Genomic DNA, 13,353 nt, shown 5'->3' on the forward strand with positions numbered 1-13,353 from the left:
CACTGTTACTCATGCTCTAAGGATTTCCTCTGCCAACAGACCAGCAGCCAGTGGACACTGGCTCTGATGGGGAGTGAAGATGCGCAACACATGTGAGTCAAATGTTTCATCAGCCAATGCAGATTTTTCCTCTGACTGTATTGTTGCATATCTGCTGCTTTGAATAGGAGTTGGAATGGGAGTATTTTAAAGATTATAACTCAAGCAAGAATTTGCCACATTGAAACTGTTTTGGATTGTGGGAAACAATGTGTACAGAAAAAGGTCCGCAGAAGGTGCTAGTCACATCTCTTTAAAGTCCAAGGCCTCTAAATGTGAGGCAAAATTTTACCCCCATCCAATGATATATCTTTGCTGATGAAGGGGGACCCAGAGAGTGATAAGTTTCCTAATAAAAAATATCTGTGTAACCTTTTAATCTTTGACCCTCGGTCCTCCATGTCAATTCTGCATTTTAAGCTTTGGGCCAAGCAGTGGAGCAAACTTAATTCAAAGCTCATGGCATCACAAACAAGCTCTATCAAACTTTCACAGGGTAAAAGTTTTTTTAAACACATGTTTGCAAGTTCATATAAAGAGTTGCCCATCAACTTCCCACAGATATGTACCCACAAAAGATGATGCCTCGTCCCACTGAGGAGAGCGACCCCAACCAGCCCGTGTGGCAGCATGTGGTCTCTTTCTGCTGTAAGGGCATGATCGAAGGCGTCGTGCTACTGCTCCTCCTCTGGCTTCTCATTCAGATTCTCTTCGTTAAAGATTTGGAAGGTACTGAAATTCAAATTAATTCCTGTGGGTGTGGGTATCTGTTAAAAAAACTGAGGTAATATTATATTATCTTGAATATAATTAGCTGTTTCTTGGCAAAAAAAACTGCTAAAATTAAATGTAAACGTTAGTATTTATACTGTCTTAAGATAAACAAGTAGTCCAAAGACAATTTGGAAAACGAGAAATATAGTTTTTCAGTTCCCAGGTTGATACATTTGTAAGAGAAAGAGAGAGAAAGAGAGAGAGTTCGTAGAGAAGGTTTTTTAACAATGCCAGGAAAAAAAAATCAGTGTCACCACAATGAGACATTTTATACAGGAATACTGATTCTTTCATCTTGTGATCATTACACAACCCACACATATGATGACCACATGCAGCCTGTTAGTGTGTCAATACTCTGAGACATTCATTGTTTTTAAGGTGATGACTGCAAAACTGACTCTGTATCTGTAATTTCGGAGAGAAGTCTAGTGTAAACCTCCAGGAGAATCCGAGTATAACTGTATTGTGAACACGTTTCTGTGTTATTTGAAGGTCCACACACTGATGGATAAAGTTGTGTACATATAATTTATAGCTCATTCATGTGTATTCACATGAAAGGATACTAAGCCCACCCACACAAGAGCAAAAAAAGTGACCCTGGGTGTTATAATATTTTAATCTGGAGTGACATAAGACTTGCGCTAACAGCCCCTTTGGCCAGAGGGCAGCCATATTACTAGCATAACAAAGCCTGTGGTTCATGGACAGTCACTCTGAGTGCCAACAGGCATGTAATTTCTCTCTAAGATCAGGGCATACTGTATTTTTGCTTTGTTGAAGGTTAAAGAGCGTGACAGGGTGTTGAAATGGCTGACTGAGTCATTCCTCTTGAAATAATCCATCGCCTACTATTTTAAGTTGCTTTAGTTGACTCAGTGTGACAACATGAAACCATGAGAGTGACATGGCGAACATGTTAGCAAACAGTGCCTCCTGCAGACACAGCAACATTATAATTCATTTTGAGTCACCTGAGGAATTTAAGCTCAATATTCATTCCCATTTTAGCTCCATGTTGGGTCTCCACCAACTACCAAAAGAAATACCTGGCTCCACAGTGTTCACCAGCTAGCTATCTGCCTGCCATTTGGCATTGGGCAGGTCGTGCACAATGGGTTTATCTGAGTTTTTCTTTTATTACGGAAAACAGCTGCTGTCCAGTGTTGGAAAAAAGGTTGATGACAGCAGAGTTGTGGGCCAGGACATGGACCACGGATGGCTTCTGACAAACACATCTGATCGGACACTGAAATAAACCTACAGATGAAACAATTGGGAACAACAAACATCCTGTCCACTACCCCAACACATCCTGCCACATGTCTAAACATGTCTGCATCACATTCATTATTATCACAAGTCAGCACTTGGGAGATAAAGATCTTATACACACAGAGACAGGTGGGTTGTGCACGCACACATGCACACACACACACACACACACACACACACACACACACACACACACGAGAGAAGAGCAGTGAAATTAAAAGTATTCAGTCAGTGGGAGTGGGTGATGGTGATGAATATCGTTTGGCTTGTTTAAAGTACATGTTTTGAGAAAAAACAGATACAATTCAGGCTTTTTTCCATAAAAATATTTTATCGGACTGGTTACCTGGGCCACGCCCCCCTACTTCTATGGTCTGTGGGTTATGGGTCTATCAAAAAATTCAGAGTAAAGTTCCTCTTCTGGAATCAAACCCTCATACGACCGCTCTGCAAAGTAGTTCACTTTCTTTGATAATTTTGTGAAGAAAGCTTGGGGGCTGAATGGAGGAGGTGGTGAATGAAATGAAAATGTCTTAGCAGAAAAAAATTCCATCTCATTTAAAATATCACGCTCCACTCAACACCTCCACAACAGAATCAGTCCAGGGACCCTCTCACTCCCTGCCAGTGAGTAATAGAGCCTCAGAAAGAAGTGAAGCTGATGAGGGATATACTCATGTGAAGGGTTTTTCTTGGTGCAGGCTCAGCTGGTTTATGTAAAAGTAGTTCTTCGTGTACAAGGTTTTCCAAAGCTAAGGGGGTAAGAGGGATTCAGGTTAGCTTTCACTTGAGAAAACTGAAAGGAGTCAGCTTTCCTGGGACATATTTCAGTTTATGCTGAGACAAAACAAGAGAGGAAATGTTCAGACATGGACACATGCAGGAGGAGGAATTAAAAATCAGAGGTAGAGATAGAGACAAAGGTTTTCCTGGCCTTTTTGTGACTTTTCTTCTACCAAATGTTCTGAAACATTTGAGGGTGTAACATAATGATCCCTGATATTACTTAGTATGGATTGATTGGCAGGTGCCTGTTAAAATCACACTCAGGGAAAGTCTAGTTTTGGTCAACCAGTTAGCAGTTACGCCATTATAACCCTCTAGTTAAACCGAAAACAAATCATGATTTTTTTTTGTTGGTAAATACTGTGGTGTACACTATACAGTAGAATAAAAATAGAATTAACTCTGAGTGGGACACCCTGACATTGTCTTGGCTCTGCTGAAGTCTCAAGTGTACATTTCAACAAACCTGTAAACTGAAAGATCAGACCTCAGATCAGTGCCAGTCTGACACATAAGAGCTTTACTTTATGGCGCTGTTATGAATCATCCTACATACATCAATACACAACCTCTTGAAATCCCAGAAAAAGGCAGTCTGAAACTGAAACCTGGCTGGGTGTGTGCACCGGCAATACTTATGGGAATCGTCCTGCAAATGATGCTGTCTGCCATTCATGCAGAGGTGGAAGGACAGGTGGGGAACTGCTGCAATATACTCTTAAACTGTATAGAGATGTTGACCTTGAGCTGCAGGCACTGCGGTTGTGTTCACTGTTGCCAGTTGACACATAAATCAGCATGATGTGAGAGGAGTTTAGTGACCATCCAAACATTTTTTGGAGTTGCTTTCACAGTCATGGTTTTGCATCAGCCTACTTGTTTGACATGCAACCAGGACGGCCCCTCAGGTCCTCTAGTGATTTAGGTGTTCCAAACTGCAGGACAAAATTGATATAGTGCTGATATATTTAAATGGATAATTAAACGCTGCCTCTTTAGCTTTGCTTTTGTTTTGTGGTCATTATCTATTTTATTTTATCTTTTGTTTTGTTTTGTTTTTCATAACCATGTTTTAAAATGCTCTATTCCCTTGTATATTTATTATTTATCATTAAATTTTGTCTATTTTGTCATTGGTTTTATTTTAACATTTTCATCATTTTCATAATTTCTAATTAAATTCTTGTTTGTCTCAAAGAGTTTTATTTTTTATATTTGTTCTGTCTTATTATGAGCTTGTCAATCATCTGTAACACCTTTAGAATTACACTAACCTGCAGGAAAGGTGCCGTACTAACAGTTTAATTGATTGAGTCTGCCCTCTAGTGGCCATACATTGTTTAATTTATTGGTTCCTCTACACTTTTTTTTGGCTGTTTTAGGGTTAAATTATATAATACAGTGTAAACTGTATAATTGCAGTGTAAAATGTATCATGTGATGCTGTCCTCAGGCCATAGAGATCAATGTATGGACAATAAAAAGCACCTATTTCAATGTCTGACCAATTTCATGTCCTTGGCTCTCTGGTTGTACCTGCTACACTGATTTATGCCATAGGTTGAACGTAAGTTTTAGATTGTTGTGAGAAAGTAGAAACAAATCAAACAAAAAAAGCAGATTGGTTCAGTGCAAAGGAGATGTTCTCTGCAAACCACACTGCTGATGAAAAAGAAACTAGAGTCGAGGGAGAGAAGGCAGTCAGTGCATATTCACAAGTGTGGTTTTTGTACAGTATATATGGTGAGGAGTGACTCATCCTCTCCTTTGTTTGTACGACCTTGTGGTGGATGTGTAGGTTGGAGATCCAAGATTATGTGATCCCCACTCTGAGGGAACGCACGCTTTCACAACATAATGACTTTTTCATGTTTATTGTGGAAGACTGTGGTTCAAGCAGTTGGACCTCTGAAGGACATTTGATCCAATAAACAATCAGCTGATTAATCTGAGTTCTTAAACAACCTGATGTTTATGAGGCTGTTTAAGAGAAAAATCTAAACACTCCCTGGTCCCAGCCATTTAAATATGGCTTTACTGCTTTTCTCTCTTTTACAAGATTTAATATCTTTGTAAACTGAGTTTTTGGGGTGTCAGTCAGACAAAACAAAGGATTTAATGATGTTAGCCTAGAACATTCATTGTTTTCTGACATTCATAGACTTAAGAAGTGGTCTGTTAGTGGAAAAGATCAAAAGAAGATCAACAAAATACTTTCTTTGCACTTTTTGCTGAGATGATTACTTAGTTAAAAAGAAAAAGCCACGCTAAAATGCATCCTCATCTCTCATCTCAACCACGACTTCAAGCTTAATTTGTCAAGGGAACATTTTTACATTGCTCAGACTGCATGTTAGAACTAACATGGCTATTTATCTTATTCGGTCTTTCTAATTTTGTAACTTCTATAATGTGTCCCTCTTAAACCACACACTATAGGACCTATAGGCCTAATTAGTGTGATAAAATGACGGCAGCGGCGGTAGGCAGTGGACCTTTTGTGCCTCCAACGCAGAGTGAGTGCGACTGGAATAAAAGCTCAGTCAGCCGGTGAAGCTATTGGCTGGGAGGCTTCAGGTCCCTGCGCACTGGCGATGGAGCGCTCTCATAAACAGCGCTCACACTGACTCAACACACACACACACCAAACTGTATGGGAACATGTCGCAGTACACGCTGGGAGGTAAGAAGCCTTAATTGCTCTTCTTTTTATACTTTTACTGCTTTTGTTTAGTCTTACAGTTCTGTGTTGCGGGCTTGTTTTAATTTATAGCTTCATTGCATATTTTTTCTGACAGAGAGAAAAAACAAATATGAGAACCTGGCGCATATTTTATTAAAAATATACTATTCTGCCATTTTTTTGAACTGTACTGAGATATTAGGAAGAGCGGAAGGGGAGGAGACAGTTTAAGGAGAGGGGTTTTTATGCAGTCCAGCAACTGAGGCTTGAGTTAAATTGTGCAGAGGCTGCAACTAGAAATTGGAAGGTGTCCCTAATTCTGTTTGCTGTAGATAACTTTGTGTGAATAAGGACCAAGAGGTTGTGGGCAAAGAAAATGGTTTAGAATAAGCTTCAAATGCTTGTAATGGTTGCTTTGTCATTGTGTATTTGTAAAGTCTGTTTTGTGGACAGATAGAATAGCTGCTGCAAAGCTGTGGCTAATCACTTTCTGCCATTGTAAAGTTACTGCATGTTGTTACTATATGCATGATGGAGTGAAGCCAACAGCAGCCTATGCACACCACTGTAACATAATACAGACAGATGCTGAATTGGCACAGCTCAGGTTTCCCCATCATCTCATTTGGACTCCAATCACGTCCACTGGCTGAGTCATATTTTAGAGCGATCCCTTCACCTTATATTTCCTAACGTCACTGCTATGCCATACACTGCTGCATCCAGCCCTCCTGTACTTTTCATCTCTTAATGGAGTCTGTCTGAGGAGCTGCCTGCTCCTGTACAGGCGGGGCTGAAGTGGATCTGCACTGACAGGTAGCACTCAATTGCTTTGATAGTGATCACATCTTTGTAAGTATATGCACCCAATGCAGTATGCCTTACATCTCTGATAAGTGTGTTGTGATGAGAGAATCCATGTAAGGCACTTATTATTGGAACACACCCCTCAGATATTCAGATGAGATTTTTAGCTCCTGATTAAACTCATCTGTTCCCATCAGTGATGTTGTGCGCCCAAACTAAATACATCCTCATATTTTACATCTAATTTCTGAAAGAAGAAAACGACATTCCTCCCTATTACGTCATTGGTTTTATATAAATCCTTTTACAAAAAACAGCTTTTTATTCTCAGTGGTGATTGTTTACCTTGTGATGGTCACTGGCTGAGACTCACAGCTTTCCAGCCATGTTTTCCCCATTATCCACCAGAGTGTGTGATGCATGAGTCATCCAATATACATCATTATCTGACGTTAAATGAGCATCAGGGCTCTGTTTAAACCGTCTCAGTGGGGCAGCTCTGTCATAATTTTATATACATTGTGCTCAAACCCATTGAGCTTTATGTTGAGATTCTATTCAAGAATTCATGTTTTTAAAGGGAGCCTATTTATGACAGTACCCAGAATTAGTTTCAGGGAAATCTGGGTAAAGTAATGCATTACATTTGTTGCGTTGGTCCAGCCATAATGTGATCTGTGATTTGAGTATTCTGGTATATTACTGTGATATATAGTAATGCTTGAACATACATATGCAGAATAAATATGTACAGTAATGTTGTCAGTGTGTGGGAAAATAACGTAATAGTTTAATTGTTTAAAATCACAATGCTGCTTAATGTGTAAGATGCTCCAGTGATGAAGAAAAACACACGATTTGATTACCGTTGAAAATGTCACCAACGCAGTGCATGTGTGCTGCTTCTTCTGTGAATCAAAGCTGTGACAATACCATTTATACAATTATGATTACAACCCTGAGACATTTCCTCTTTCATCTCATTAAGGATGCAGAGTGCACACACAACAAGATAATGCTTAGAGTCAGATGTCCAAAGATCTTTTGTAATGAATTTAGCTTTATGGAAAGTCTCTCTTTCATATTTTACTTCATTGACAGGTCACTCAAATGACTAAACTGACTTGATCTGTGGTCAGATCTCGTCTCTGTCTTTTCCCTGTTTTCTCTCTATTTATTTCTCTCAGTTGCTTTCTTCCTCCTGATAACTCACAGATTCACTCCACCTGACTCTCTAATACTCCTCATTAATCCCATTAAAACAATATTAAACAGTGGCCACTTTGTCTTCTGTCTAGTTCACCTGCAGATCCTGCTGGCTGTGGGCCTGGCTGTGTTCTGCTACTGTCTGGTTCTTGGGTGCGTCCTTTGCTGTCGCAGAAGGAAGAGTGTCTCATCAGAGGACAAGGAGGCAGTTTTCTTGTCTCCTCATCCTGCCGAGAGGGTGACTGTGACATTGACTCCATCTCCGTGTACCCAACCTGTCAAGCAGCAGTATGAGGAGCTGGACGGGGATGTGTTGGAATTCCCTTCCTCTAAAAGCAGCTCTTCTCCCTCTGAGGATGACCTCACTGCTCTGCCCTTTGACCACAGCCCTACCAGATCAGCAGAGCTGGTGCAGTCTGCTGGGTCTTCTGTTCCGATGCGGCGCCTCAGCACCCCAGCTGTCCCCTGCACATCCAATAAAGCTGCACGTCACAGCAGAGCCTCTCTGCCCTCCCTCACTAAGCTGAACCTGGTGTCCAGGTCCCGTCGGGCAATGGGTCGGCGCAGCACTGTGAGCGGTGAAAGTTTTCTTTACAGCGAGAGCAGTCGACTGACTGCTGGTGCTTCCAGCGCTCCCACCCAGCAAGGAGAACCCTATCTGTCACAGTACGGCTCTAGCTCTCTCTCCGTCTCCTCCAAGCCAGCTCCTCTACTGCATTTCTCCTTGCTCTTCTCCTCTGCCTGTGGCACCCTGATGGTCAACATCCTGGGGCTGTCGGGGACCAGTCGAAGGCGCGCTGGGGTGTTTGTCCGGGTCAGCCTTCCTCCCCTCTGCCCCTCCCCTCAGCAGATAGCCTCCCGGCGCCGCAGCCTCAGCCCAGACCTCCACAGCCAGAGCTTTGTGCTGCAGGTGGGCTCTTTGGAAGATCTGCGCACCTGCACTTTGAGACTTGCTGTCTACAGCAGGGACTTCTCAGGCCTAAGAGAGGCTGCGCTGGGTGTGGTGGAGCTGCCCTGTGAACAAATGGATTGGGAGCCTGACACCACCACCACCTACACCAGGCAGCTCGTCCCAACGAAAACCAAGCTAAAAAAGGTATATAGTGGTTATATCATTTCCTTTGACACAGGCATTACAATAACAGAAGTATTTCACAGCTCTAAAGATGGTCTATGCATAAAGCTGGGCTGTCTATTGCTGAGAAAGACATAAAGAAAACAGGAAAAAGGGCTGTGGCATTCACTTTTGCTCAAGAGGTACTAAACCTACAACTACCAGAATGCACTGCACTGCACCAAACCAATAAATGCTCCCACTGGTGGGTGATGTAATGTGAGTTTGTCCATTGTGAGACAGGAAACAATATGGTGACAAATGATCTCAAATTACAGTTGAATGGTAAGCCAAGATTTGTTTTTGAAAACACTAGGTAAAAAATAGGCAACACAGTAACAGAATCTTTGTTCAGATTTAATCAACACTGCTTACTCTTACTTTTTGATCTCAGCTTTTTCAACCTGTTTTCACAATACAGGAAACAGTATGCCACCCACATCCTGTTGTTTCTGAAGACATTTTAGATGAGAACTAGTATACAGTAACAGAGTCTTTGTTTTTTATTTTTTCAGCACTGCCTAGTTTTACAGTTTCATCAGAGCTTTGTCTGAGTTTGAGAGAAAGGGAGATTGGTAGCTCTCTTTTGATCTTATACTCTTTGTGATCCTGGTGGCGAGCAAATGAAAATGCCGAACTTCAATCTGCAGTTCAAGCAGCAGCTCTTGAGCCAGTGCTTCGCAACTCCTGGCTAATTATAGGTGGGAGATGAGCAGGGAGATTTGCACTTAGGCCTACTACCCACATTGCTATGATACAAAGCTGGTTGAAAATTCCTTTCAGCATTCAAGAGTAAAGGTGCACAGAGAAAGAATACACACAAAAGTGCAGTGGAAAACACTAGTCTACATGCTACAGATTGCAGATAAGAGGTCTTCTGAACCCAACCCGCACAGGACCTGGCTCTTAGCAACTGAATTGGAGCCCAGACAGGCCCCAAGAACCGAGTAAAAGTGTCTGAAGAGTCCAGTAAATGTAATGATGAGGATATGTTGATAAGCTGCTTAATTTGTTAGAAGTTTGTGTGGCACCAAACCAAAACATGTTTGAGATAACTAATTAAATGAATTATATACAGGCTGGCTCTTCACTGGTAGTCAGAGCTTGAATTAAGAGCTGCCATGCATACAAAGTGCACAGTGAGCTGGCTGACTCAGGGGAAAAAATAAACTGTCTCAGGTGCACACACTCTTTAAAAGTAGCTACAGATCAACATTTTCAGAAATACACTTACATGCCTTTTTGCAGAGTTAGATGTGAAGATCTGTACCAAATATGAAGCTGTACAGCCATAAACTAGTTAGCTTAGCTTAGCACAAAGATTAGAAACAGGAGGAAACTACAAGCCCAGCTCTGTCCACATGTAATAAAATTTCCCTAATAGCACCCCTAAAACTCACTAATTAACACGATAAAACTTGTTGGTTTAAAAAAAAAAGTGTGAAATAGACAGTTTGAGGTTTTATGGCAGATTACATGCTGCAACTTTCCAGCTAAGCAAAGCTAACTGGCTGGTGGCTATAGCGTCATACTGAACAGAGAGACTCTTCTAACTCTCAGCAAGAAAGTGAATTAGCATTTTTTCCCAAACTATTGCTTTAAATGAACTGAAGCAAACTCTAATATGATAAGACATCCAAGTCAAAGGGCTAATTTGATAGGCTGGCTAAAGATGTAGCTGTTGCTGATGTAATGAGGCTTTTTCTCAGGTCCTTTTGGCTCCTGTCAGATCCGGTCAAGATTTTGCACAGACCTTAGACCCATAGCAATTGAACTCTCACGCAAACAATGACAAAATAAACTAGAACGTGTGGATCAAAGATTTGGTGTTGTGTTGCAATCTTCAGTGCAGATTAAAGCAGGGTGAACTTTGTGTTTTTATGTGTGTCCATGTTTGTGCATGTGTGTGTGCGTTTGTGGCTTGATGGTGGGGACTGCGCAGCAACTACTTTTTGGGGCACTGACTGTTTGCACTACTCTCTCTGATCGTAGTGTATGCCTTATGTAAAATATCTTTTTTACAAAGTCTGCATTTTCAGTTGATTTAACGGATAGGGAAACTGCACACGCAGGTCTATAAATAATACATATCATGTTTTATCCATGAAGGAATGTAGCATCTAATCAGCTCTCCCATTAGCCAGTTTTCCACTGTTGTTAGTCATGGTGACGTTGTTAGTGACTGCAGAGCAAACAAGCAGAGTGCAGCAAATTGGCAGCGCGCCCACGCCATGCCCTCTGCGGCTCTGTTGAAACACTGCCAGAGGGCATCAATAACTGGCTCTGAAGGGAGGGGGGTCCTGTTGTGTCAGTGGACATTACTCAGTCAGTCACTGTGATTTTTTTGCCAAAGAGGTTGGTATCATTTTTCCCATTTTACATGTGAACATCAGAGTCAGGTGCACTTACCTCTGTCCCTCTTTTCATGTCCATGTACGGTTCATCCTCTCCTACACACACACACACACACACACACACACACACACACACACCATCACCTTTCTCTTTCTCAATGACGGCAGCTGCCAGGTGTGAGTGTGTGTAACTGTGTGGATGTGGAGTGGGAGGTTGCTATGAAAGAGCAGGGCTGCCCTAACTCTTTAAAGAGTGGGTGTGTATAAGGAGAATGTGCAGCAGTGACTCCATCTTGTAATAAAGGCACTTCCTGGATTTATGGTAAAACACGCGGCTTTGTAATCAGTGTAATGGAACCAGGTCGGAGTATTGATGACTGTTCATCTGCATTACATCACTTGTTTTGACATTTCATGGGAATATAGGGCATGACGTGGCAGCGATTTGAGGACTTTGCATTTTATCACAAAAGGAGCCTAGTCATGGCGGAGCTAATATTGAATGTCACGATGATCAGCACTAAGTTCTTAGTTTTCAGAGAATGGCAGGCTCTGAATTTTTTTATTTATCACAGTCTAACATAATTTTCTTCAAATAGCCTCTAACCTCAGCTCCTTATTGTCAGTCATGAATAAGAATTATATTATGAATGCATAAAGTGATGACATAACTGAGAATAAGTGATCAACACATGCAGTAAATCCATATTGTCATCATATTTTGTACATACATTTTTTTTTTTAATCAACAGAGCACGGTGGGTTTTCCACTAGAACCTGCCTGCCAAATGTTTGCATGTTATTTTTTTGTTGTGAGATATGTGAGATAATGTTCTGGGTCTCTGCCCTGCTAGATGTTTACCTTTTATTCTGGGCCTCTCATTTACTTTGGCTGCACACAATTCTGAGCTGGTCTTCAGCGTCTAATGGGCTTATCTCAGCTTGTGGGCTGAAAGCAGGTGCCCACGGTATATTAAAAAAAAAAGAAAAGAAAATTGATTCAGTTCATTGTTACCTTTTATCTACATAGGGAGCAGGCCCTCATCCACAGAGATCACCTTGGTGCACCACTACATTTCTACAGTAGCCCACAATGGACAAACCAAACATGGGCTCTAGATAGGGCCATCTGTGCTGTTGCGTCGGCCACCTGACAAGCAGTGTATCAAAAACACAGTTTACAACGTGAAACAGCTTTATTTAGTGTTTTTACCGGTTTAAATCACTGGGTCTGGTTGCTTTAGAGAGGAAGAGACCTCTGAGGATAATTTGGCTCCTGCTACAAAAAAACAACTGAACTTTTGGATCTTAAATTATCAAAAAAAAATGGTGAGCTCAGACGATTAGGTGCTGGGCTAGCGGCCCATCTCTGACGAGCCACAGAGTGTAGGAGAAACACTGATTTATAATGTGAAACTGCTTTATTTGGTGTTTTTGCTGGTTCTAATCAATGGGTCTGTTTGTTTTGGAGAGACAGACACCTATGCAGATAATATGGCTCCCAGTAAAAAACTCCTGAACAATGACCACTGAAGGAAATCTTGCAAAGTTTCAGCTGGTTGTAATCTGCAATCTTCATCTCTAGATGCCAGTAAACCCCCTTTTATAGTTAATGACATAAAGAAGGTATGAAGTTAAAAAATAACAATAATGCTCAGTCAGACATAGTCATCCTGAAATGTGACACCAGTGTCATATTTCTGGTATACAGATGTGAAGTTTTACCATTGTCCAGTATCAGCTGGAAAGTTTGATGAAAGGTTGAAAAACTTCACTTCCCTGGAAAATAAATCCTTCTATAGCCTTAAGGTTTGTTTGGCAAAGTGTGTCGCAGAATAACATCTCCCCTCCTAAAAGGCAGTGTAAGTGTGAGTGATGGTCTCTGAGGCAAAGTGCTAGTGACAGACAGACGCAGTGAACCGAAACTCACTTGTTGGATGAAATCGCCTTCACACTCTGCTGCCCGGCCTCAGAAAGTTGCTGGCGGGCTAACACTCGGCTAGCTGACAGCAGACGGTGACTCATCGCACCCCAAACAATGCAAGCTAATGAGATCTGGCATGAAATCTGATGGGAATTACCATCATACTTACACGTCAGCTATTACTTTTATCACAGAGAGCCTGTATTATTTCAGGACAAATAATTGGAAAGAAAATGCTGAACCCTGACGGCTAGATATAACCAATATTACAGATTAGCTTTAAGTGATTGAAAATGTGATATAGATTCATGCCAGCTGAGCTCCTCGGTCAGGTCAATCCACGATGGCTCATGAATAAAACTGATTATCTTTTGGGTAGATCTTTCTG

General features: G+C 41.4%; 1 protein-coding gene across 1 annotated transcript; it reads left to right on the plus strand.

The window, feature by feature from the left end:
* Positions 1-12,758, plus strand: LOC126393781 (uncharacterized). Its single transcript, XM_050050129.1, has 4 exons — positions 1-92; positions 601-768; positions 7,666-8,669; positions 12,753-12,758. Exons 1-4 carry the CDS (start codon positions 80-82, stop codon positions 12,756-12,758), a joined length of 1,191 nt encoding a protein of 396 aa, XP_049906086.1. The 5' UTR covers positions 1-79.
* Positions 12,759-13,353: the final 595 nt, after the last annotated feature.

The sequence above is a fragment of the Epinephelus moara genome, chromosome 1, assembly GCF_006386435.1.
Source record: "Epinephelus moara isolate mb chromosome 1, YSFRI_EMoa_1.0, whole genome shotgun sequence".
NCBI classification, from domain to species: domain Eukaryota; kingdom Metazoa; phylum Chordata; class Actinopteri; order Perciformes; family Serranidae; genus Epinephelus; species Epinephelus moara.